At 46.8% G+C, this 26,688-nt stretch overlaps 1 protein-coding gene and 1 long non-coding RNA gene across 5 annotated transcripts in view; one reads left to right on the forward strand and one right to left on the reverse strand.

Moving 5' to 3' along the window:
* Nucleotides 1-26,688, forward strand: part of LOC142578589 (BBSome complex member BBS7-like) — a 136,939-nt gene that overhangs the window by 33,920 nt on the left and 76,331 nt on the right. For 3 of the 4 annotated variants that reach the window (XM_075687980.1, XM_075687983.1, XM_075687982.1), the window contains exons 6-13: nucleotides 6,399-6,471; nucleotides 8,787-8,853; nucleotides 8,911-8,960; nucleotides 9,007-9,152; nucleotides 12,948-13,032; nucleotides 13,095-13,194; nucleotides 13,697-13,892; nucleotides 22,247-22,321. In XM_075687980.1, the coding sequence (XP_075544095.1) occupies nucleotides 6,399-6,471; nucleotides 8,787-8,853; nucleotides 8,911-8,960; nucleotides 9,007-9,152; nucleotides 12,948-13,032; nucleotides 13,095-13,194; nucleotides 13,697-13,892; nucleotides 22,247-22,321 (792 nt within the window). The remainder of the gene's footprint in view (nucleotides 1-6,398; nucleotides 6,472-8,786; nucleotides 8,854-8,910; nucleotides 8,961-9,006; nucleotides 9,153-12,947; nucleotides 13,033-13,094; nucleotides 13,195-13,696; nucleotides 13,893-22,246; nucleotides 22,322-26,688) is intronic. The other variant, XM_075687981.1, reaches the window with a different exon arrangement.
* Nucleotides 9,034-26,688, reverse strand: part of LOC142578590 (uncharacterized) — a 31,177-nt gene continuing 13,522 nt past the window's right edge. Inside the window, exons 2-3 of the long non-coding RNA XR_012827264.1 lie at nucleotides 13,666-13,886; nucleotides 9,034-11,500 (exon numbers count right to left, since the gene is read on the reverse strand). This is a non-coding gene — a long non-coding RNA (uncharacterized LOC142578590). The remainder of the gene's footprint in view (nucleotides 11,501-13,665; nucleotides 13,887-26,688) is intronic.

Consider the following 26,688-nt stretch of genomic DNA (forward strand, 5'->3'; position numbering starts at 1 on the left):
AGCCTTTGTTTCAACAGTTAAGTTAGTGTTAGAGTATTGAGGCTTTGGTACAAAGGTTTGGAGTGCGTAAAATATTATTAAAAGTCATTAGTCGGACCGCTTAATTTTGAAGGTGTTAAAGGGCATCTAGGTGACCGTAATAAGTGTTACCCCAAGATGATATACACTAGCACAGATCGCTGTGAATGTAGGAATAACATAGTTAAAGAATCATATATCCCTGGACATAGTTACAGGCTTTATTGATTACATGGATGCCAAAAGAAACTTCATGTATTAGTGAATGGCCTTGAAGATTAAAATTTAAGTGCTCGTCTAAAGTAACACATAAAAACTTGGCGCTGTTAGTAGCCGGTATTCCATCTGGTGCTAATGTGAGCACAACGGGAACCAGTTTTTATAATTGTGAATGGAATATTACAAATATAGTTTTGACGCGTTGAAGTGCAAATAGTTATTCCATCACCAAATTCTGGCGTTATTTAAATCAGCATTGATATTTTCTTGCAATACCGTGATCATTTCTTTTGATGAATATATAGTTGCATGAAACAGATATTGCAAGCAGTGAATGTGGTGAAGTGTCTGAGAGAAATCATTGATAAATAATACAAAAAGCAATGTGCCTGGAATAGATCCCTCAGGTAGTCCTTAGTTAGTCAACCTGGGACTGAAAATTTTGCCATCGACTGCGACAACATGCGACCTGTGTTTCGGCAACTTCTTATCAGATTCAAAACTGGACCAGTAATTCCGTAAGTGTCGAGTTTCCGAGAGAGAATGGCTTGATTATTAGTGTCAAACGCTTTAGTAAGGTAAAAAAACTGCAACAAATAGTTATTCAACATCAATAGCAAGTTTAATTTGGTTCGTGAAATTAACGAGTGCCAGTTCAGTTGACAACCCTGGACAAAAGGCAAACTGGTAAGGAGAAAGTAAACCGAACTTCTTTAAATACGACATTAGGCGTTGGCACAGAAGCCTTTCAATTATTTTGCTACAAACGGAAGAATACAAATTGGACGGTAATTATTATTATATTAGCGGTCACCTTTCTTGAAAACAGGAGTTATCTTTCGGTTTTTTAGGGAGGTTCGAAACGTACCGTTCATAAAGACTTTATTAATGATGTTAGCAAGAAGAGGCGAAACTGTACCGTTTATTAATCTTATTCTTGAAGGGTAACACGTAACCTTATCTCATTTCCCTTCCTCTTGTGCACTGGGTGGGCCGCGTGCGGTGAGGACAACGGAAGAACAGCGCGCCTACGAAGAACACCGTCGTGAACACAAGCGGGAATATGCGCGGGGGCGGAACGTAGTACGGGCGAAGATCGTGCCGCAAACGCCAAGCGTGTGCACGTTTGTTTGGATCACTCCTACGGGCTCCACTCCCATCGTAATTGTGGATAACTTCAACATAGACGTGTCTCGGCCACACAGAAAGTGGTTCGTGGCGTTTCTCTTGGGAACATTTGGCATTCAATGTTACACAAACATCACTGCGCCTACAACACGTCATCGGTCGTGTATAGGTCTCACGTTGGCCAAGAACTTCTCCAGTGTCGCCACAGAGCCATTGACCACATATGGACGCGATCATAAAGCGATAGTCGTCCTGGTAGCCAAATAATAAATAATAAAACCAAAAAAGCAACAAAATAAGTAAAAAATTTCGTTAATGCATGGAGTTTGCGATTTAATAAAACCGCAAAAATACAGTGAGAAAACCAAATTCATTGTGGTATATGTCCTTAATTTTCAATGAACATAATTATTATCAACGTAATCATCACCCTATATGCAGTTCCGCTAGTCTTCCATCTTAACAGAGTGGAATGACTGAGTTTTATCTCAACGAGAGAAAAAGAGGGAAGTAGCCTCAGAGAATGTAAAATTAACAGTATGAAGCTAATTAAGCAATTTAGTCGAACATCAACCACATTGAGCCATACACTTCACTACTTTGGGAACGGCCTACCTGTCCTCTTAAGCACAAAAATAAAGTATCAACCAAACCCGCTTGAAAAGCACAACAAGAAATTTAAGTCTGTCGTATTTTGTTTCTGTAGTTCTGTTGTCTGGCGTCCTGTAGTCGAAATTACTGTAGTTCTTCATCAATATTTAATTAAAAATTGACAAAGACCTCATTAAGGCTATGTAAATCTGTACGTAGAAAAAATATAAAAAGATCTTCACCAGGGATTTGAACTTCGGACTTGAGGATTCCGAGCAGAGCATCTTACCACTGCACCACGCCGAATTCTTTTTTCTTTCTTTCATGGTATTTATTACAGTAGCATTCAAACCGACATCCACCAGTTCTGCATAGTCAGAGAATGGAGGGCACAATGAAAGACACACGCAGAAAAGGTCGCGTTCATACTGCGAGAACATGTCCCTAAGAGTACAATTTGGCTATGTGAACAGTAAGAATCTCTGTCTGCGTTGATGTTTACATTTGCATTTTAACAGCCAAGATACGCTTTCACTCCACCTCGTCAACTGCCGCATCTCTAGAAGAGCAAAAGTGTTACCATCGACAGGTACATCGTGGAGTGCTAGAACATTCATTTTGCTGTACGATATCCATATTAAATAAGAAATTCAGAAGTATACAGCGGTGACCGGGAGCACTATTAGGATTGTTACTGCTAATTTCGACAGTCATGTATTTTGCTGTACGATATCCATATTAAATAAGAAATTCAGAAGTATACAGCGGTGACCAGGAGCAATATTAGGATTGTTACTGCTAATTTCGACAGTTGTCTCTCGCGCTTTACACTTTTGAGTGTCCATATAATTCGCGTGTTCAATGAAAAATAGCTACATAAATATCCGTGGATGAGTGTTCATTCTGACAGCACAATGGCTTCTCACGGCAGCGCTGTACCAGAATAATGAGACCCGAGCGAGACATCTTTTCACACAACTTTGTGGAACAACCCAAAACTTCTTTTTCGCTTCGCAAAAGCTTAGGTAACATTTCTGGGAAATTGACCAATGTGTCAGTGTAATGGCACACGTAAGTCCACAGGGCGGTGTGCCACATCCTACCAAATAAAGCAAAACGGATACGCAACCATTCCCTCAGATGGTATGATTTTGATCAGCAGCCGATTTTGAGGAGGCCGGTAGGGCGTTGCTGGTGCCTCGTCGTCACGGCACAATTATAACAATTAGCCACGTCTACTTTAATACTGGTGTCGGTGCTATCAGCACTTCCGTCCTCAGTGAAGCACGACTCAATACCGCGCAAGCGAAAAGTACAGTGCACACCACCGATGCGAAACTGATATACAACTTTAAAGCGCCGCGACGGAAAGCGCTTCTGTCGCGGTGTCAGAAAGTGGCACATTTCTAATACCTCGACAGAAAATGTGTAGTCCCGACAGAGAGTTCTGTTGCGACATGAGAAACGCTGTTGCTATAGAAAGTTGTTGCCACTTCATAAAATCTTGTTGTCACGGCAGAACGTTTCTGTTGCGACTTCAGAACTCTTAGCCGTCGCGACCGAATGTTTCTGCTACGACGTCAGAATTGCTATCGTAACGTCAGAGTCGCTGTCACAATAGAAAGCTGTTGTTGCGACTTCAGAACTCTTGTAGTCGCGACAGAACGTTTCTGTTGCGATTCAGAACTCTTGGTCTTCGCGACAGAATGTTGCTGTTGCGACATCAGAATTTCTCTTCTGTCTAAGACTTGATTTTCTTGTATACTTTTTCAAGAAATGTATTGCGCCTTAAGTTCAGCCATGAAAATTTCTTGTCGATAAGCTCTTGATATCAAGTATGTTCTAGTTCACTTATTAAAAGCACGGCTTAGTTCTTTTCTTTTTGCTCCACTGCATTTATGTATTACATTAAGTGTTATGTATTATTATTACATTATGTATTATTAACTAGTATTGCATTTATGTGTGATTTATTACAGGCTTAGTGTTCTGCAATAATTTCGTTGTTTTTTTCCCTTTTTTTCTTTTTTACTACATTTATGTTTTACAGAGTGACACGCGGAGTGTTGTACAATATCGTGGTCTGGGCGGGGATTGGCGCATTGTCAGGCATTCAGTTGCCTTTTCGCCACCCCTTCCAGCTGTAACACTGGATGTTTGAACTGATGATGAAATAAACCATTCATTCATTCTGTCGTAACGTCAGCAATGACTGTCGCAACTAGAAAAACGTCAGGAACTTCGTCAGGAACTTCGTCGTACAACAGAAACTTCTGCAGTTGCGACAGGAATTCCTGTTGTCTTTTAACTGGGAATGTCGATGCTAAAGAAGACAGTGGAATTGCCCGTCGTATCGTACGCGAATAACATACAAAATGAGTGAATAATGAGCATGAAAAAGAGACCCACAACTGATAGGCATAACGCATATTTAATGAAATAGTTATTTGAGCCAATGTTTACGTCGAGCTTGTCTTCTTCAGAGTCAACGCTTGGCTTTTTGGCAACACACATAAGATAATCAACGAATAACATAAAATTTGTGCAGTAAACAAAGACCAACGTAGATGACGCTTTTCATCTCGTTCCCTGAACCTTGTTTGTCCACTGCGACTTGTACAATAAAGGCTCCAGTGAGATTCCCCGAAAACACGACCCTCCCCCCTAAAAAACAGATTCTGTCTGCAGCTCCTAGGTGAGACGAGTGGCCTCCAATATCATCTGCACTGTCCGAGTATTGCATTTCATCTCAAAGGTCGCTTGCAGCACTACGGAAGCTACAAGGCCCGTAGAGAATAAGAAGCTACAGAAATTCTGAGATGTATGTACTAATGCGTAAGCATTGCTTGGCGCGGCTCTGACTTCATTTTTGCGTAGAATTGCCTATTTACTTTTCCTAGCTTATGCGCGTCTACCTTTCCGGTTGCATGGCCTTTCCGGTTGCAAAGAATGCTTAGGCTTTACTTGATAATTGTAAGATTTTCTCGCCGCACCCCTTCAGTTTAATCGTACCAAATTTAATCCGGAACGCCAGGTGCTAGTGCGGCTCGGCGGAGCACAGCGGTCGACAGGGAAGCTGCCGCAGTGCACGTCGCTCTCGCAAGCCTGTGCTGTGTGTGCATTCCTTGCCCATTCAAGCTCCTGCCTGCGTTTTGGTGGCACCTCGCTATGACTTAATGAAAACGCGCCAAGCGGCTCAACGCGCTCGCTTGCCCGACAGGTGTTCATAACTCGAAGGACACTCAGCAGCGTTCAAGTGCACAGTGGGTCACCCCAAAATCCCAAGTTGGCCCACATCCAAATTTAAGTTGGCCCACCCCCCAATTTAAACATCGCCCATCCCAAAATTTAAGTTAGTCCACCCCCCAATTTCTAGTTGACACGCCCCCTGTTTTAGTTCGCCGACGTCCAAATTTCTCCTTGGTTCACCCCTAAATTTAGGTTAGTCCACTTCCAAATTTAAGTTGGCCCACTGTTGAACTTCATTTGGGCCACGCTAAAATTTGAAGTTGGTCCACCGCCAGATTTCACATTGGCCCACACCTACATTTCGGTTGGGCCATGTTCAAATTTCAAGTTGGCCCACACCTAATTTGATTTGGCTTATGTCCAATTTCAAGTTAGCTCATCCTCCAAATTTTAAGTTTGCCCAGCCTGTAATTTAAGTTTACCCACCACACATCTGAAGTTCGGTCCCCCACAAATTTAAGTTGACCCTCCCCTACTATATGCTTCGCCGTGCATATTCTAAGGAGCCCAGTGCATTTATATTAGTATTCGATTTTTATTTTATTTTTTTGCTTTAAGTTGTTCGTTATCGCTTACAACCTACCAATCGTCTACACTTACACTATCATAACGGTTAAACGTCTTAACTTTGCAAATTAGGGATTTTTGTACACATACAAGGCATTGCACTTTTCGCGTCACAGGGCTGGGGAACTCGACCAAGAAATGCTTACGCATTAAAATACGAATACCCCTCGAGATGCGTTCATCCACACCGCGTCGGCCGCTCAGTGGCTGCTGAAATCACGGTATACGAGGTGCATGTGCAAAGGCCCTAACATGCCCCGCGTCGCTGTAACGTGGGCACTATGTTCTCTAAGTAGACCTCGTAGGTTCGGCAGTGCTGCAAGGGACTTGGGAGGTGGATTGTAGTCGTATTTTATCGTTGTATATTACTGTATCTACTTCGCGTATCTGCTGCGCCCCATTGCTCGTGGTGACTGTTTTCACCCTCTTCGTCCTGTACACTGATGCTGGTAAGGAGGTCTCGCAGACCAAGCCAAAAACGTGAAGCTCACACAATTATAAACAATATAGAGATAGTTTGTACAAAACATAGACTGCAAGAAACAGTCTCCTATAATCCCCAAAAGTACTCTTAACTTTAGTTAACTAAAGCTCTTTCTGGTCTGCCTCTCTATTTTTCTTTGCAGGATTCTCAATGCCAGATCGAGATCGAAGTGTCTGGCCCTGTAACAGCACTGACTCTTTATCAAGGAGATGGAGGTGAGAAAACAAGATAGCGCAAGACTTTTGTGTGATAAATGTGGCTACATACTTTGATTTGGTACAGGTCACGTTGACACAGAATACGCTGTTAAAATCGACTACTGTCGAAAGCGCATGTCAACGGTTCATCTGCTCCAATTGGTGAAGGCCGCTCTTAAAAGTTTCACTCAGCTTTAATCTGAACTATGCGGGCATTCGAGGCATTACAAGCTACAGGAAGTATACGTGAAGAGAGGGGTTAATCGAGAGGCCCGATATTCATTAGTCATGTCATAAGAAGCCAACAAACACTGACACGAAGGACAGCATAGGGGAAATTACTTCTGCTTAGTAAATAAAATAAGTAAACGATAAATAATGGAAATAAAAGTGGAGGCAAGAACTTCTTGCCGCAGGTGGGGAACGATCCCACCGCCAAGGTCTCTGGGTGGTGGCGATGGCTAACACTCCCAGGCTTCTACCAGGAAACATAAGTACCCAAGAAAGTGGATGGCGAAATGGCGCCGCGGTAGCTCAATTCGCACGCAAAATGCGCAGATTGTGGGATCATGCCTTACCTGCGGCAAGTTGTTTTTTCAACTACTCTGATTTCCAATAATTTATCGTTTCTTTATTTCATCTATTAAGCACAAGTAATTTCCTCTATGTTGTCCTCGATGTCAGTGTTTGTTGGCTTATGATAGGAAGTATACGTATAAGCCAATATATATAAAGGTTCCACAGCTGGCGTGATTCTTCGCAAGCAAACTGAAAACATACCTACAAAAACGAGGGCCAGGAACGCAGACAGTTTCTCCAATGCTATTAGAGAATGCTTGGAAGAAATATTTGCTAATACCGATGTCTGAGCGAGCTGGGGAAAATTCAAGGTACAAAAAAAAGAGCGAAAATTTGGACGCGGACAAAAGAAGTCACCGAAGAACATAATTTGTTAGACGGGGAAGCACCGCAATTGAGGGCTCATGGGAAGTAACATCTCAGCAACCTGTGGTTTGCGGGTGACATTGTCCTTTTCAGCAACGCTGGAGATGATTTGTAACAAATTATTCAGGACGTTAGCCGAGAAATTTATTGTAAGAGTAGGTGCGAAGATTAATTTGCAGAGGGCTAAGGTAACTTACAGCAGCCTTGTAAGAGAACCAGCGTTCAACTTTGGGCAGTCAGGCTGCGAGATCTGTACAAGAGGTCGTTTATATAGGTTTGTCAATCACATGACACCCGGATGAAGAAAAGCAAAGCTAAATTATTTTATTGAGACATCGCTTGAAGTGCATACGGCAGGCATTACGAAGTCATTACTGGCAGCTTGCCGCAATCCTTGCAAAGTGTACAATCATTGCATTCGGCCGGTACCAGCATATGTGGGAGAAACTTTTTTATTCCACGTTAACCCTTTCAGACGCTGTCTATACAATTGTGTACAGCAAAATAATGCATCAACAGCAAACCACTAATTAATGCAATGATATTTAGAATTTGTTGCATACATCTTGAAACACTTATTATTGGAACTGTGCTGCAATTTTTAGTATCCTCCATAATTTTTTTAGCAAAATGAATGAGAAGGTAAACGGTTGGGTGTTCTTACACTGTGCCAGTCTGCTATATGTAGCAGGTTCTCTTCTTTCAATGTTCGTCACAATGTCATGCACCAGGCATAATTTTCAAGTGGTTGGATAAGTGCTTTTCAAGCTTTGCAAAACATGAAATAGTTTATTTTCTCATATTTGATGCTCCTGTAGCGAGTTTTCGCATGGAGTTGCAATTCTGTAAACTTGACAAAACTCACGAAAGAATTGAAAATTCTTAATATTTTCTGCAGCTGTACACTATGATTCTGAAGATGCAAGAGATATGGTGAAAGCAAGTTTTCAATCAACGGGATAAAGTGGCGTCTGAAAGGGTTAACAAAGAAGCTGGAGAAAAGGTTAAGGAGTGCGCAGCGAGCGATTAAACGAAAGATGTTGAGTGCAACGTTAGCAATCTGGAATATTGCGCTGCGATTTAGAGAGTAAACGTGGGTACCCGATTAAAAGGAAGGAAAGGAGGTGGGCAGCATATGTAACGCGTAAGACAGACAACTACTCGTCTGTTACAGATTCGGTTCCACGGAAATGGAAGCACCAGAGCTGAGTATTAGGTGGTGTGACGAAATTAGCAAATTTTCAGGCATAACTTTCAATGAGCTAGCGTGGGACGAGTTAATATTTCGTGGCATGCAGTGTACATAAAATAGGACGATGATGCTTAGAACAATAGTGACGACGACCATGACAGTGGTGGTGGTGCAGAATTGGTCATGTTGCTCACAGGGCCAACAGGGAAAGACGTTGTCTACGGTACCAGTGACGGCAAAATCGGCCTCCTTTCGATCGACAAGTAAGCGATCGCCTGTCCTTGCTCTTGTGTCTCTATAGCCTGAGTTACTATACGCAGGCCTTCTCAAGTTCCGGTCTGGGAGATCGAAAATACCAACGGAGGTGGAAGTGAGTATGACAGCTGCCATACTTTTGTTACCTGATTATATGCAAGGCTCTGTTTGCGTAGGTGTCACTTGTCTCGGCTCTTACGACATGACAGGCGACGGAGTCCTGGACCTCCTTGCCGGAAGAAATGATGGTCAGGTGGAAATATACTCCTTCAACGACCTCGGTGAACCGGTGCTCCGTTTCGCATACGTAACTACCTCTACTTTTGCTCAACGCTCAAACACGTGACACTACAGAACACAGAATCACAAGTGCTTGCTTCAGAACAAAATTTAATGCCTCGGTGTACTTCCGAGAAAAGTGAGGGCAAATGCGGCGGTTGAAGTTTGAAATAGGAACTTAACGGAGGGAATGTAACATTAGTTTGTAATCATAAGATGCACAAGACTGACAAGAACTAAGACGTCGAAGCCACCGCAACAAAAGGCAGTGATTAAGTAAAAGATGAAATTTCAGGATATCACCTACTAAACTGGACTCATGCAGAAGAAAACGTAGAACCAGACAAACAAAAGCTGACGTCTACGTAGCTACGAGAAGTGTATCAGGCTCGGCAAAGTCCGGGTGCAGGTGGGAGTTCCGGCGAAGAGTTTAGTTTATGTAGTCTGGGGTGCCTTGTACTCTATGTCAGGGCCAGATAGTTATATGCAAACAGCCATAATAAATATTCTTCGTAGTCACGTGCTACAGTAAAAATTGAGCAAATGGTATTTTTTTTATTTCGTCCAACAAAGCTTTTGGTCACCGCGAATGCCACTCATGGAGCGATTGCTCATGGTACCTCTGCATTGTGTTTTCCCGTTCGTGGAGCTTGATGTTCAGCTCGAGCGACGTGGTTGCAATCTGGAACCAGATTATCGCCCGTAAGGGTCACGCGCTGTATTCAATTCACCGATTTCTGTTTTTAGATGAGTGCCTCGCAGAAGTTACATGGATGAAACATTGAAAAAGTTTCTGGCCCGCATGCCTGACGTGGGATAGCTTGCTTCTGGCACCTGCCGCCAGAAATCAGCAGTCTTGGACGATCGCATGATCATCTTCAGTCGTTCGTCTGCTTGAAGCTCCGGGTACACCATTCAGAAGCTCCAATATCACTTGCAAAGCTTCCCATCACTGAAGATTCGCCACTCAACGCATCGACCGTGAAAGGATTGGCTAGTACCTCAAAGCATGGTTTGAGTTGGTGGATATCTCTGTCCAGTTCTGATATCACTGTCCAGTTCATGAAGCTTGAAAAAGCATTCAGTAAGCTTAACTTTCGTCAAGTCAAATTATACATTAGCATGCATCATGCCCTTCAGTCTCGTAAAGTTCATCAGATGGTTTGTTCGCAAATTTTTTTGGAAAGGTCTTAACTTGCTTCGAAACGTTAACACTGCATCTCCGCGAGACGGTGCGAACTCGCAATGGTTGCCCGTGTGCATGCGTCTTCTAGACAATTAAGTAAGCTGGTCTTTAGAAGCAAGCATATGGAGAGGGCGGGGCTGCACAGATGCCAGGGAGTCGCAAGCCGCACTTGGGCGCCCGAGGAGCCGCAGTGACCACCCCTGGAGTCTATATTGGGCACAGATTAATTCCGCAATTATTGTATATGACGGATAGACTGTACCATAGAAATTTAAATAAAAGCACTATGTGCAGTTGTAACAGGACTGTACAGGCATCCTAGAGGTCCTTCCTGCAAGGAACTTAAACAAATGACAAATAGTGGTCAATCGCGTTTTCACGTACTTCATGTTAGGAGTCCACGACAGATCTCCGTCAAACATAGCTCCGAAGAACCTCTAAGCTCTGCTTCGCGATATCAGTTTGATGAAAAATTCCTGCATGCAGACACCGACACCAGTGCGCAATAAACGATGTGCGATCACGTGCGGTAGCAGGCGCAGATCACGAACACTAGTTTTACAGCTAATTTGTTGAAGATACAGTGGAGCCAAATGTCCTTGGTCACGTATAATATTCGTCCCTCATCCAGTGCTCGTTGGTTCTCGGAGTACGACGAATGTTCCAATGTCCACATATAGTTTGCCAACTGAATACTGCGGCATAGTTGACTTCTCAATGGTCCACAATTCCCGGATGTACGTGCGGGCACCACCTCCACTGCAGGAATATCTAAAACCAAACAGTCTCCGCCCTCAGGTATCCTTTCCTACCTACTATCCGTGCCCATCCGTGCCTACTATCCGTGACGGTAAGTAACAGCACCTAGAACAAGTTTCAAAGCCGCAACACCTTGCAGTCTTTGACCCTACGTCATCCACAGGAGGTGACAGAAAGAACGAGTCTCTCCCTGGCCGTCACGTTTCTCCACGGCCGATCTGGTTCGCGAGTACATTGCCCGCGTTCCAAGGCGGCTATGGCTCGTTAAACGCCGCGGAGAGTAGCTTTTGTCTAAGGTACGGTGCCTTGACACCAAGCCTAGCTTTGTGGGTCGGTCTCCACCAAAGCAAAAATTTTTCTCGTCTCCGCCGCCCCACCTTGGAGCCTGTGCGAAAGCCGTCGTGATGTTATCGGGATGATTCGCACTTGCTCTGAAAAAGGAAGTCAGAAAGAGCAATTTGGTACAAGGAAGCATTTGCTTTAATATTATATTCCTAGGAAAACGTTTACACATAAAATGAAGCATTTATTTGCATGTGTTACTCGGGAGTTCCTATTTCAACAGATGTGAACGGAAAAGTACTTTTATACTCAATAACTGCCCCTATTATGAAAAGGTTTCTTTCATGTAAAAATGAAACGCTACCGACCGTATGGAATACATACGCATTCACACATACCAGCGCGCACACGCACAAGCACACACGAAAAAAGAAACATGGAAACACACGCAAACACGCGCCCACACAAAGACCTACAAACTCAAAAACACTCACGCACACTGTACAAACACTCACCCACACTCAGTCATCTACACCCCCAAACGCACCTGCGCGTCCCCCCACATTTTGGTGCACTTTGTGTATCCTTCTGCATGAAATATTCACTGAAATTTTGTTGATATCAATAAAACAAAATGGGCGTGAATATGCTTCTTGGAGCAATGTTACTGCAACCGTATCAATTCATGCAGTTTTTCAAGCATGGCCGTCAATCATCGGCTTGCGTTCGCCGCCACCCCATGAGGCTATGGCGGCTCTGCTGAGGCCCTGAACTTGTTCTTGGTGGCGTTGCGGTAAACCGCGTTCCTCATACCTTTTCCATACGAAACACTCGGTCAACAACTGGCTGTGATCTCACTGAAGCCCTCGACGTATCCAGATGCTTCTTTAACCCCCGTGTGCGAGTTTATTGCTTTATTGTATTTATGCACCCACATTAAGGGCTGAATTTCTAACAACGCGGTTGTGAATATGATCACTTGTGAACCATTGCAACCACGGGAAATGCTCGTGAGTTTCTTTTTTTTCTGATCAGTGAGCATACAATTAGTCTTCCAACGGCGTGTGTAAGAAATAATGCAGCGGAGGCAAAGTAAGGCCAGCAAGAGGAGCGTTTCTTGAATGTCTCTGCGGTGCTCCTGCTTACAAATAACAAAAATACCGACACGCAAATAATGAAAACGATAAATGTGAACGAGTATACGCTAAACGTTAGTGCTCACGCCATACAGAAGTTCATGGGTAGGCTCATGCATGCATGCTCAACCCAGTATGTGCAATGAGCTCAAGATACACTGAATCTTTGTTTTGTTTTTGTTTTGACCATGATGATGGACGTAAAAAACTGTTGCACTGTGGTGTCGGTAGGCAATGAAATGATATACGCGCCAGCAGCGTCACCACTCGGTTGCATAATATGCGCTCGTTTATTACACCATGAGAGTTGCGAGCACCACATTCAACATGCTCCCATGTTCGAGTGAGAATCATTCTTGAGCAGCAAATTATCCATCACAGACAGCGTGCGACTGGGCCAAGTTTGAGCAATGTGGCAACAGTTGATTGACAGTACTTATGTGACTCCTTCACTTGACAGAACTGTGGTGAAAGCGTCACGTCCGTGCAAGGTGGTGTCATTGGGAATGCACGCTATGACGAACTCCTGGTCACTACTTACAGCGGTGAGAACTGGCTCATTGAGCCGAGAAGCGCCTCTCATATACTCGGTTCACATTTCCACCAGGCTGGGTCTTCGGACTGTCCGCCGAGCACGCGGAAAAAAGGCTGGACCCCAACTACCTGCTCATTTCTCCGGAGTCGGCGCAGAAGATTCTGAAACTAAAGTAGGTGCCGCTGACTTTTTATTGCGTCTAAAATTCAGAGCATTCCTGATAAAACCTAAACGTCTTTGTTTTTAGCTTCCTCGTAGCGAAATAATGTCAAAATCATATTACATTGAACATAAGGTACAGTGACAGCCTCATCAGCGTCTGTTCTTGTTCGTCCATTTCCCAATGTTCCGTCTTTTTGCACACACCAAGTTCATTGTGGAAATCAAGAGAAACATTATCACGTGACACACACTGCCGCATTTCACATGTTGTTCATGTTGCCTCAAAACATGGATTCTGGTTTTCTGCTTTTCTTTTCCTTCGTCGCCTAAAACTGAACAGCAAAAGCAGTTAAGTACTAAATGTTCTCATTTTTTTTGCAAACACCATGGCTTTCATGTCTTCTTCTTTAGTGCACTTAATTTTTTTATGTAAATTTTATACGTACACGCCTTGTTACCACTCCTACCGAGGGACTCTCACCAGAGGCTTGCTTGAAATAAACCACTCCCAGGGAAGAGGTGGAGCAACTGGAGCAGAAGGTGGGCCGTGAGCGCGAGGTGTACCAGCTGCGCACCTACTCGGACAAGGGCGCTTTGTCGGCTGTGCCCTTCTTCGCGCTGGACGATTCGTTCGTGCTCCACCACCAGGATGCCTCATACACGCTCGCCGTCCAGTTGCAGACGGCCATTGACACCGTGGTCCTGCAGGTGACGCCTGACTTAGTGCTTTCTCCAGCTACACGTTATCGGCCACATTGTATAATCTGGCGCACCGCAATGGGTCACCTGCACACGCCTCAAATGCATCTTATGATATGACCAATAAAGATCAGGCCCCTCAGTTAACCCCCTACCTTCTCAAATGCTTAAGGCACTCGGGGCTTTTTCCGTGTTTTCCCTAACAAAGGTTTTACAAATCAAATCGCGCAATCACATACCCAGTGAAGTCAATCAGTTTGTCTGCTAGCTTGAGGCACGAGGTACGTGCTGGCCGAGTTCACAAAACGAGTAGATGGGTCTGTGTCCCGGTAGGCCGCTGGCTGCAGTCTGGCCTAGTAGACAGCTTGGGTCGCTGGGTATCTGTGACCCTTGGGTGTGTGCCCGAACACACAACTTAGGCAAGACAGACGTATATGGGTGTGTGGCCATTCTTGACCAATCCTCCAGAATGAATGCACGAAGGGGTATGTAGCCTTATATATGTCACATTGCTAGCGCCCAATCCACAAGAGAAACATCCGCGTCGGGTGCGGCCCCTGGATCGCTAGCGTTAGCACCAGCGCTGCGGAGTGGAAACTCCGGAGTTGCAATGACTCTGGAATCATTGCGCAGTTTGAAACACCTGGAATGGCATGGGAATAGAATGATGGCGCAAGACTGGCAGCTGGAATGGGAATGGAAAGGGAGCCCGGGATTTCGGAAGGAATTGGAATGAAATGGGCACCTAGTCATAGAATTCTAAGGCTACGTTCACACTTGGTCTCGCAGCAAATGGAAACGACAAAACTTTACAACATCCGCCCACCTAGGCGGCGAAACGGGCGAAAAATCTGGCGGAGAGCCCGATCGGTCTCGGACTAATTTTTTCGCCACGTTAAGCAGAAAGCGGTTCGGCTTCACCGGAAGCTTAACAATTACCATTCTCTTAAAATTTAACAGTTTCTCTTGCTCATTGTCCATTTTTAACAAGAACAGCTAGCTAAAAGTATCAGACCTATGTCTTCTTCCGCATCTATGGCAGACGAAAGTTAAAAACTACACGCGCAGGTGAGCGAAATGATAGCTTTTTATAACTGATGAGTCAATGAATCAACATACCACTTGAAATGGTGTGATGAAAAGCGCCACCACGCGGACAAACGTACACGGTCTAGATGGATGTGGGCGAAAGCGGCGGTGGTTTCCGCTGCAGTGGCGAAGCAAATGTGAAAATCTTGGGCTTGCACGGAAAATATTTTCCGCTCGCTTTCGCCTTTCCACCCGCTTGCCGCTTCCCAAGTGTGAACATAGTCTAAATGTTGATTTTAGGTGAGTCTACAAATCTACAAAACCGGTAAATTTGGCATTTAGACTAAACTAGACTTATCGAATATATTGCGAGGCAGCTGTTATACCTCGACGCTTTTTTCAACAGGGCCACGCGCTACTGTTCCCCCGTTCACGAAAGTGACCAATCTGGCCGCTGGTTTTGGCAGCGAACGCCGTATGAAAGGCTGTAAACAAGAAACAATCTCTATGGCACGGTATCAGCCGTCGAAGGCGGGACAACCGGAGTGACGCGATAATTCACTGGCGAAGTTTGTTCCCCAGCAGTGTAGTGCCCGACAAAACGGGATTGAAACATTTCGCATAATCCAGGAGCTCGAACTGGAGCCCACAGCAACACTTATTCTCTAGGGTGGAAAGAAACGACACGGTGGAATGTATCATTGCGAGTTTTGCGGTGTTGTTGACTGGCGTCAGTGTTGAGGTGGGAGCGGTGGCGACACTGGGCAATGCGCGAAACGGACTGATCACACGCTGATGTCGACGAGGGTATCGGAACCTTAAAGAAAGAGACGTCGAGGAGAGTGATCGGTTGACGGCCATACGCTAGGAAAAATGGCGAGTACCCCGTAGTGCACTGCATGACAGTGTTATATGCGAATGTGACGATGGTAGAATGACATCACAGCGTGCGATGAAAGTGCTCTGTGGGGCTGTTACATTGAGCGTGGTGGCTGGAAGTCGTTTTGTGGATCGTGTTGGCCGCACGGAAAACATCGTCGAGGAGTTCAGAAAGGTCTTGGCTCAGTCACTCAAAGGACACGTCGGGTTCCAGCACATAAAAAGATAGCTTTGCAACCACCGCTTCGGTTCCTGAAATTAGTGCGGCTGTACCGTGTCACGTGGTCTACAGCTGTGACTACAGATTGGTTACCGCGAGCTGATATGGGTAGCAATCCATACAGGTCGATACCAACAACCGCGAAAGAAGCTTCAGGGCACGGTACACGTTGAACCAGTCCAACCGTAGGTGAGGTCAGTCGTTTGCGGAGTTAGCTGTGCGAGCAGGAAGTCAATTATTTCACTACGCTGGTTGCAAGTCCAGGCCAGAGAACCGGCTGTGGATTCGCTCATGGGCTTTATATAAACCAAAATAACTGGCGGTGGCATCGTTGTGAAAGCTATCCAGTATATGGGCCAGAAGTAATCGGGGAATGACAGGAATTTAGAGGTGTTCGGGAGGAAGCGACCCCCCCCTCCCCCCGAGCTGGTATAGCATCGAATGTTCAATTTTCAAGTTCCCCTGCTGACGGAGCCGAGCGTAAGGCTGACGAGATGATCGGCGAACATAGAGGATCCGCAAGCGTATGAGGATGGTTAGAGGGAAGCCACTCAAGAAGTGCGAACGAAGGAACTGCACAAGGCGCGCCCTCAGGTGTGCTCATGAAAGGTGGTAAGCAGCAGCGTTTGAAGACGGTGGTAGGGGACAACGAAAGAGAGCATCTTGGTGTTTATTTCCATACTTGCAGGTGGCGTCGAAGTCGTATTCTTGTAAATGAAGTATCCAATGACCGACACGTGTCTATCATTCAGCGTCACCAACCAGTACAAGGCGTGATGATCAGTAACGACCGTAAAAGAGGCGGCAGTGCTAATAAGGCCGAAATTTTTGGATGCACCAAACGGTGGCGCACTCTCGCTCAGTGATGTATAGCTTTTTTCTGCAGCTGTCAGCGTGGTACTTGCGTACACGACACACCCTTCCGAATTTTTCTGACGTTGCAAAAGAACAGCGCCGATACCGTAGGCGAAAGTAGGGGCGGTGTAGTCGAAATGGCAAAGCACAGGTTCGGACCTGAGGGGTACGCTTGAGGGCGTCAAAAGCCGATTGGCATTCGTCCGGCCATATGTAGGGAGCTCCACAAGGAAGGAGTGGATGGAGCGGCGTTCCTTACAAGAGTACTATACAATTCTGCAAGACTTCAAGCACACGGACCACAGAACGGACGTATGCCCGAACCCCCACCTGCCATTATGTCCCAACTGCGCCACTAGGAAGCACCAACCAGACCACGACTGCAACCCCCTGCACCACCTGCGGAGAAGAGCATCTCACGGGAGCCGAAAAATGTTTCTAGCTGCCACCGCAGCGACAGCACCCAAAATCCCCAAATTGGATAGCAAGCAAAACGCCAACCAAGACGATCAAGTTGTCCCCAAAAACGGAGATGGCATGCCAGACAATACAGACGACGACGACTGCCTTACACTGCGAACTCAAAAGGACATTCCAACGTCGCGACCAGAAATGCGAAAATTAAGAGGATAAGGAAGAAAGAAGAATCGAGAGCAAGGACTATCTTACCATTTCGTCAACAGACCCCACCGCAAATCCTCCAAACCCCTGCCCCATCCAGGACTTGATTGGCGGCGGCAGACTGGACAGAACAAAAAGTGAGCTGGGCGGGAGTGGCACGAAATGGCGATCCAATAACCGCCAACCCTGAGTACCGAAGAATCGTTTCTGAAGATCCTGAACTAAAACAAACGGTAGAAGAAGTTCAAGTCGAGAGGGCAGCATTCAAAACACAGTTTTAAAATACCAAAATTGGGCAAGCTAAAGCAGCTCAGGGGGACAAACGTGCACACAACAAACAACAATTAGCAACATCTAAAGAATGATGAACCCAGTACTACGACAAATTCAGGTTTTGCAAAATTTTCCACGGCAATTATTTGCTGAGGAGCAGAACCACAAAGTTGATGTCGATGAACAAATGTCTAAGCTGCAGCAAACGTCGTGTAAAAGCGCTGGCAGTCGCCACAGAGCATCGACGGCCAGGAAGGTCAAAAAACAGGGCCTGTTTCCGATTCGACGGACATCGAAATAGTAGCTAGCCGCGGCCACTCAAACAACCCGGACGACGGGCATCACTTAGATATGACAACGGAACTGCCGCTCTTTTCAGAAAAGAGCGGCAGCGCTACAAGCATGTTTAGACGCCGCCGTTACTCAACCGGACGTCGTTTGTCTACAGGAAGTAATGGCGCTCCTGGCGTCCCCTCCCCTTTGGGAGACGGTGCAGTACCGTGAGAGCGTAAGGGTTTTGCATAGAATTTCCTGTAATAGTATTACGTGCGGCTTTTTCGGTTAAATTTTGAGGTACTGTTCAAGCGAGGATTTGCGTTTCGCATAGCTAGCGCAATTCCACTGCCAAATTTCTAAAGTATCCCGTGTCGTGTTAGCCATGATGGTTTTGCGAAGAATTTATTAGCGCCGAAGGGTGCGTCGTCGTGTCCATCTGTTGTGGCTGATTAGCTTTGTCTTTAATTTTTATGGCGACTTTGTTTTCGCCAACCTCTACACGATTCGCTGGGGTACGAATACTTCCTAGGTTCTGTCGCGTAAGGCGCAGAATTTCGTCTGGGGTATCTTGCGGTGCATTACTCTCCTCTTCGGTCTCCGGGAGCGGAGGGGGTTTGCGCTTGGCTGTGCTTACTTTTACGTTTGTCTCTTGGGGTGGTGCTTGTCTGGGAGCTTTAAGGTTTTGAATCTGCTGTTTCGCGCCATTAAGCTGCGGTGTAAGCACTTGTATGGTTGCTCGGAGACCCGCTAGTTCCTGTCGTAGTGTTGTGACTATATCGCTCTCATGCTCCGGCAATGTAGACCGCGTTACCTGTTTGGTAGATGGTCCCGTTGCTGCTGCTGCTGGTGTTTCCTTCGCACTCGGTCGGCCCACGTCAGTTTGGGTGGCCGGGTGTAGGGCGCGCCCTGGAGCGGGAGCGGCTGCTGCGGAGGGCGCTGCGGCGCTCGGGTGTCGGCGTGACTGAGCGACTCCTTGTGGTCCCTACGGAAGGAAATTCCAGAGGTGGCGCTCGAATCGCGGTGACTGGCATCGCTCGGTCCTCGGGAGGGGCGGCGGCCGCGTTGGTTGCGCCTGCGGCGGCGTCTCTGTCGCACGATGTAAGGGACTTGAAATTTGCATTTGCGGTCCTTGTCAGCGGTGGCGTGTGGTCCGCCACACAGGGTGCAGTGAGGAGTACACTGGTGATCTTCTGGTGGCGTTTTGAGGCCACACTTCCGGCACCACGTGGTGCTGGTGTTAGGGCAGACATCCGCGGGGGTGACCGATGTTGCCACAGTTGTAGCAAACTTCCGTGTGTCTGCGAAAGGGCGTGCATCGAATAATGCTTGCTCCGCAGTAGATGTAACTTGGTACTTGCATTCCTTGGAAAAGGATTGTCACGGCTTTGGTGTTCTTGATTCTTTTCACCTCCAAGGCGTTGGGGTTGCGTTTCGTGACGATCAGTTCTCGGAGTTGGGAGTTAGTGAGCTCGAGCTCAATGCCTCGGACTACACCTTTGCAGGTATTATTGGGTGGGGCCGGGTATACCACGACCCGATACGTAGTGTCTTTCATGCGAATTTGTTGCATCGTGGCGTATGCTCTTGCGTTACGTTCGCTGGGGGTGCAGATGATGAAGATATTCCGAGTTACGTTGGGGCATATGTAGTCTTCCGTGAGGTCTTGAGGAGCCAGGGCTGCCGCCATTGCCAGGGCTTGCTCAACCTGCACTGGTATGGATTTGGCCACGTTGAGACCGTCTCGGGGTCTCACGATGATACAGAACGTGTCCCTCGGTAGCTGAGGGAGTCCCGAGGTAGCGACGAGGCGCTGGTATGCACTGTTCGGTCCGGCGGTGCGATCGCCGTCCCTTCGTCTGCCACGTGAACTTGACGAACTTGCTCCTTGGGGTTGACTGGCCTTGCCCTTGCGTGGTTTGCGGTTATATGCCGCGATCCAGCCCGGGTCATTCGCGTCTTCCGGCGATATCGCCTCACCGGTGATGATTTCCATGGCGGTAGTGAGTGACTTGCGGTGTTAGCCCTAGGCCTACCCGCCTTTGCATGCCGAGGTTGAGAATTCGAACGCAGAAAATGTTGAGAAAGTGTCCACTCACCGAAATAAATCCGGTATCCACGGAATCCGTGTAACTTGCTGCTTTCGTTGGTGCGCAATTCACCTCGATTTGGGTGAATAACCTCGTGAAATCATTGATGATATGGGGAGCCGATGTTTGCTTGTCCGCACTAGTCGGCGCCCCACTACCCAGCCCGTAATGGTCAGTGATTCTTTTTTTCTTGGTGACCTTTCGTGGACGTTTGGGATGTCGGAAATCTATCGAAGCTGGTGTTTGAACATCGCCAAGTCTGGCAAATTGCTCTCATGGCTAAAAAACCAAGTCTTGGCAACGTCAGCGACGTGGAAGGCGACGTTAAGAACCTTGTGAAAATGAACGCACCGGTTAACTTCACTCGGTCATAACTGTCCAGCCATCCTTCAATGTCGTTACCACGGACGCCAGCGAACATGATTGGGTCGCGCTGCTGATGGTACATGAAAGAGGTTGGGCGATGATCACGGAGCCTGCGCTTCTTGTGGCATGGCGGTAAAAAGGCGAAACATGCGGCGACCTGAACGAAGGGAAGTTGCAGATGGCGAACGGATCAAGAGCAACCTCCACCACTTGCGATGCAGCTGTTATACCTCGACGCTTTATTCGGCGGGACCGCGTGCTGAAGAGAATGATGCTGGCCAAGATAATGAAAATATACAAATGAAGAAGATGAAAGGTGACTGAAATGTTCGCAATATTTATTCCTTCTACTGGTTCTGTCAGCCTCCACATATAGGTGACTATGTCTGCCGCAGCGATAGTAAAGAACATGATATTCTGCGTGCATATACGGCAATTCTGAAGACATGGAAACCTTTCTTAGTTAGAAGGCTCAAGTTTTAAAAGGTTAAAAAGCCATTTTCTACTTGTCAAGAGCTATTCTGTCTAGCAAGAGCACGCACTGCCAACGACACAAAGATGCAGGCCAAGAACAACGCCTCAAGAGGTTGCACTCTAGGCGTGTCCACCGTAATTTGGAACGCGTGCCATGTTCTTTCGCATTCTGTCGAGTATCCACAAGACACCGTGACAGGAGCTCAGAGAGACGCTGGGGAAACAATTACGTCCATTACTATGCTGGCAGATGTGAAACAAAAGATATCGCGCTGCAAAAGAGATTCGCTTGTATGTGAACACTCGGCAAACCTAGCTGCACGCATGACATGCACAGCCGTGTAAGACCATTTTATAGTTTGCTTTACTCGTATAAAAATAATCTTGGACCAATTACAGGTTTTTTGGAAATGATGAATAAATTATAAGGCTAGTCGTTCCTGAATCACAGCGTGCGACGGGGTAGTGGACCGCTTAAATGTTGTGCTGCGGCTAGTGCGTACGACTAGAAATAGCTCAGTCGCATGCATCGCAATGCGATTTTGAGAGGGCGCCTTTCACGCGGCTGCGATTGCAACGATGCGGCAGGTGCGACGCCCAGGGTTGCTTGGTACCAAGTTCTGCAGTAGATATATGCGCTGCCAGAAGTCCTCGAACATGATTCACCGGGCATACAGCAAGTCTGGGCGCGTAACGCTCGTCTTAGGGCTAAACAGACTGTTTGGCTTTAGCTTGTGCCCTCAGGAATAATTAATTAAAATAAATTATGGGGTTCTACGAACCAAAACCACTTTATCACTATGATGCACGCCGTAGTGGAGGACTCCGCAAATTTGGGCCACCTGGGCTTCTTTAACGTGCACCTGAATCTAAGTACCACGGGTGTTTTCGCATTTCGCCCCCATCGAAATGCGTCCGCCATGGCCGCGATTCGATCCCGTGACCTCGTGCTGAGCAGTCCAACACCAGAGCCACTGAGCAACTGTGGCAGGTCCTAGTGAATAATTAAACGGTTCATTAGCGCAACTATGTATTCAGCCAAATCCTAATTATCTTTTCTTTTTTCCTGAATGAGAGTTAATATCCTTTGATTTAGGGTAAATCACTTTGCAAATGGTAGCACTGGTATATACTGAGTCTACGTAATTTACTTCATATATGCCACGTTACCCAGTTGTCTTTGTAATACATTAAAGGACTGCTGAACTGAGTGAATATTTATTTACAAGGTGGAGTGGGAAGCCCACGCCGTTTAACCTCATACACATCGTTCCTATTTGCAGTCCAACGTACCCGTGGATCTTTTGGACAGCAGCAAGAACTCAGCCGTTGTCAGTTACACGTCCTGCGACCCTCAAGTAAGCATGCTCGTCTGCACCCGTGCTTAACATAAATTCATGAGCACGAGCTTTGCATAACGCTCATTTACACTTTCAAAACTCTCTCGTAAATAGAGCAAGCAATACTGTTGCTGAAGAGAAAGTTGTATAGCGGGCGGTCAACGGCTGGCACGTGTATGAATAGCAGGATGTAAAATGTTGCCACAAGCCTGTCTGCAACGGGGGCGGGTGATTAGTTTGGTGAAATATTGCCTATTTCGGCACACGCGACATTATTTTATGTGTGTGCATCTCTGCGTGTGTATGTGTGCGTGCGTCTCAAAACACTCTCTTGCCTGCACTGCACATAAGTCCCGACTCGTTGCCTAATGAACTATATGTAGTCGTTTATTTGCAAGAAAATAAATTTCTAGTAATTTTTTACAGCGACGCTGTTACCCTCTCACTGGTCGGCGTTCTTCGCGTCCGTTAGCAAAAATGTGGGCCGATCCCGGCCAGGCCCGGAGCCCCGACTCGTAGGGCACAAGTTTCAAGCACTCGGCAAAGTGAGGCGAGCAGTGCATGCATAGTATTTTCGAATCACGCATACGCAGCAGCATACGTTTCAATAAGGAACACGCACAGATAAAGCAACTGAACCCCATACTTGATGATAAGGTGCTCTCGATACCAATGGGAAGCACGCGGCACTGCCCGCATGCGTTTCCCGGTAAAGATTACTGTGGCCTGCCGCGCCGACGGTAGCTTGCAACGTGAGGAGGGACATCCGTCGCCTGTCATACATGGAAGAAGCAGCCAGTTTTCAGTGTTGTTGCAGCACCGCTATGGGTGGCGGTGTGCTGTCAAAATTATCATCATTCGCATTGCCACTATTACTCTAAAGCACCGCATGACCCCCTCAGCAGTTGTAATGGTGGTTTTGAACTGCTTCGCTGGACATGCATTTTGCAGGGCCGGAATTGCGAGTGAATTTTTCTGAATTGGTCAATTACTTTTTACTCGGTAACAGTCACTGTTAATTCAGTACCCATTTTTTTGTATATGAGCGCGCGGCAAACAACGTCACCTATAGAGTAAAGTTTAGGTGGCGTTGAGCGAAGCGGGGAAGGGGAAGAGATACGAAGCTTCGCAGAAGAGGACGGTAGGGCAAGCGCGCTTGGTAAACTTCCTATCAGCATGGCTAATTCTGGGGAAGTTTTGGGGAACCATTCTATGCCTTGATTAGGGAAATAAAGAAGTGATTTTATATCTAGGGAAATTTGACGCCAGGACATTGAACGGGCTAAACTGCTGAGGTGACGGCGTCTTTTTATTTCAGTCACCTCAAACTACCTTCGCATTAGCCTGTGAGGTATGACTTGATCCTACAGCACCGCAATGAACGCATCTTTCCAAACAAACAACAGGGTGTGGATGCCCTGGATCCCTTAAAGAGCTGCTAGTACGATTTTTTTTTCTTGCTTCTAGCTGTGCTGACGATGTCTATGCACTCGGAATTAAATATTTTACTGTAAACGGCGAAACACATTTATGCCAAATTTTTAAACAAAACAGCGCGAATACATCTGGGCATAAGCAGACATATATACTCTGCACGCAATGTGTTCATGACATTGAATAGCCGACTACGAATGCGTAGACTAAAATTTACCTGGAACCACCCACAGCCAGAGCAACTATGCACGGGGTCCCAGTGTTCATGTTTTTGGGCGAGCTTTGCTTTCTCGCAAAGATATAAATTACTTGCATATTTTTGTTATCCGCTGCATGCAGATGACGTGCGAGTGCGTAAATGTAATGGTGCTAGTCCGTATAGAGCAAGCAAACAAAGACATTCATATATTAAGGCGAAAGGCTTAGATGGCTCTTGGGTCGAAAATTTGACCATGCGGTCAAATTATGCAGTCAAATTATGTCAGCAAAATTCAATGGCACCTACTATGGGTGTCGAACCTTCGTCCTTTGGTGGGAGTCAAACGCACGACCTTTGGTGTTATTAGTGTGATGTTAAGGCACAGTTAACAAATAGAGTTAATAAAGGCACCCGATTCCACTACCTTTGGTGTTATTAAGCCGATGTTAATTAAGGTACTCTTAATTAAGACACAGTTAGTTAAGGTACTCGCTCCCACAGACTTTGGTGGTAGTCGAACTCACGATTTTTGGTGCGGGAGGAACCCACGGCCTTTGGTGTAAATTAGGCCAAATTAAGGCACAGTTAATAAGGCTAGAGTTAAGACACTGGAACCCACGACCTTGGGTGGGCGTCGAACCGTCGAACGATAAATTTAGCTGCATTTCCGGCCTCATGAGCCATATAATGCGCTCGCGTTAAACCAACAGAAGAAAATAGAAAGTGGCAAGGCATTTGAACGAGAATGTCAAGTAATTCAATTAATGCCTTGTCAGCGCGCAGCCTTTCGCCTTCACCATGTTTAGCGTATGCTAAAGTGTCTGACGCTTTTTTAAAATTGCTGTTGCGCAGTAGCGCATTGCTTTGACACTCTTACACTTGTAAGGGATCTCCGGCGCCAACCTAACCCTCAGAATAAGGATCATTGTAATCGTGGCACGTCCCTCTATAGGCCAAACAATTATGGACAAGAACAAAGTGTCCGCGTGCTGGCGTCTTTTCCTGTCAATATCGCATTAACTAAGAGGCCGTGTTATCAGCAGAACTTGCACTGCGACACCACTTCCCGTTAAGCACAGGAGCGTTAAAAAGAGCATCTTATTAAAATATAAATTATGCTGTCATTGGCATAACACGAACATTTTTCATTACAGAAATAAAATTCGCGTACTGAGGAACCACATTTTGCACAAATCTGTGGATATCTGCGGAAATATTTCATCCAAATTAAGGGAAAACTAACTTCGGAGATTGGCAGCACTGCCTCATCGGGCAGTTGCTGCGGGTTGTGTGCGCGCTATGGAGGCACCATGCTCGTCTCGCGATCGAGTTGCCGAGGGCCATGCAAGAAGGACGGAGCAGCAACGCAGCAACTTGCTGGCGTGAGGAAGCGCCCCACCAGCAGCGACCAAAGTCACCTTCGCGCTGTCTATCGATTCAACGCAAGCTGAACGGCGAGAACACGGCGCGCACAAAGGTATGGGCTATCTGCAGACCGCCGTCAAGATACGGCGCGCGCCACGTTGCCTTCCCTTGTGCGTTGCCGCGTTCCTCCCTTGTGCGCGATTCGGCAAACCGTCGTACGCTCTGACCCACACATACAGCATACGGCGCGCGAGGACGATGTCATGTCATGGTGTGACATGTCCTTCTTGCCGTGCCTCGCCGCTTCGCTCGCGCGTGCGTGGTGTGCAGCGATTTCAACACCCATCACGGGAGCTGGGGCCCTGCCAGAACCGACACGCGCGGAAGAACCTGGTGAGCGCGGCCGGTACGGCGGGCCTCGCCGTCATCAACAGCGGCTAGCGAACCTACGTCCGACGCAGCGGGACCGCCACGGTGATCGACCTGGCGCTTGTTTCGGAGCGCTGCTCGTACGACTGGCAGCGCGCCCCGGACGCCGCTGGATCCGACCACTTCCCCATCTCCCCCGCGCGGCCGAGTGGGCTCGGTGGCTGTGCCATGACACAGCCTTCTCATCCACTGACTTTCGCAATGCAGGTACTCGTGACTACCTTCGCCTACGTCTTGCCAGCATTCTTCAACGTTTCCTCGGTCGTCGTACCACAGCTGGAAATGCCGTTCTGCAACGGGAACTACGGAGCCCTTGTTTTGAGCGCCTCGGAAGCGTCGACGAAAGCCACGCTCCCCCACTGGATCCTCGACATCGAATGGAAAGCGCAATCGACAGCGACAACATCGTTCCTGCCAGCGTTTAAAGAGCACCGCTTCCCGCCTGCGCTTTGTGGGCTCGGTGGCTGTGCCATGACACAGCCTTCTCATCCACTGACTTTCGCAATGCAGGTCCGTAAACCATGCTGCCTTCTCGCTAAAAAAACTAACAACTACTGTCTGGTACAGCTGCCGAGCCTGCAGTGTTGCATCTGTGTCGCTGGTGAATGTTTTGGTGTTATGAAATCCCTCCTGCTCTTGTCGGGCGATATAGAGACGAACCCTGGTCCTGACAAATTGGACCGTGTTCTTGCTAAGCTGGAGACGTTGTCAACCGGCCAGGACCAAATAATAACCGATGTACAGGACCTTAAACATCAGATGCGTTCTATTGACACAACTATTTCTGATTTGAGCAAGCGCGTAGCAGATCTAGAAAGTGTTTTCCAGGGTATTTCAACTCTCAAAATCGATCTGCAGTCTGCCCAATCTGTATCCGCTAAGACTGCTGCTCTTGTTACTAACCTTGAAGCTCGGTTGGATGACGCCGAAAATAGGTCACGCCGCAACAATTTGATAT

The sequence above is a fragment of the Dermacentor variabilis genome, chromosome 4 (genome assembly GCF_050947875.1).
Source record: "Dermacentor variabilis isolate Ectoservices chromosome 4, ASM5094787v1, whole genome shotgun sequence".
In the NCBI taxonomy this organism is placed as follows: Eukaryota; Metazoa; Arthropoda; class Arachnida; order Ixodida; family Ixodidae; genus Dermacentor; species Dermacentor variabilis.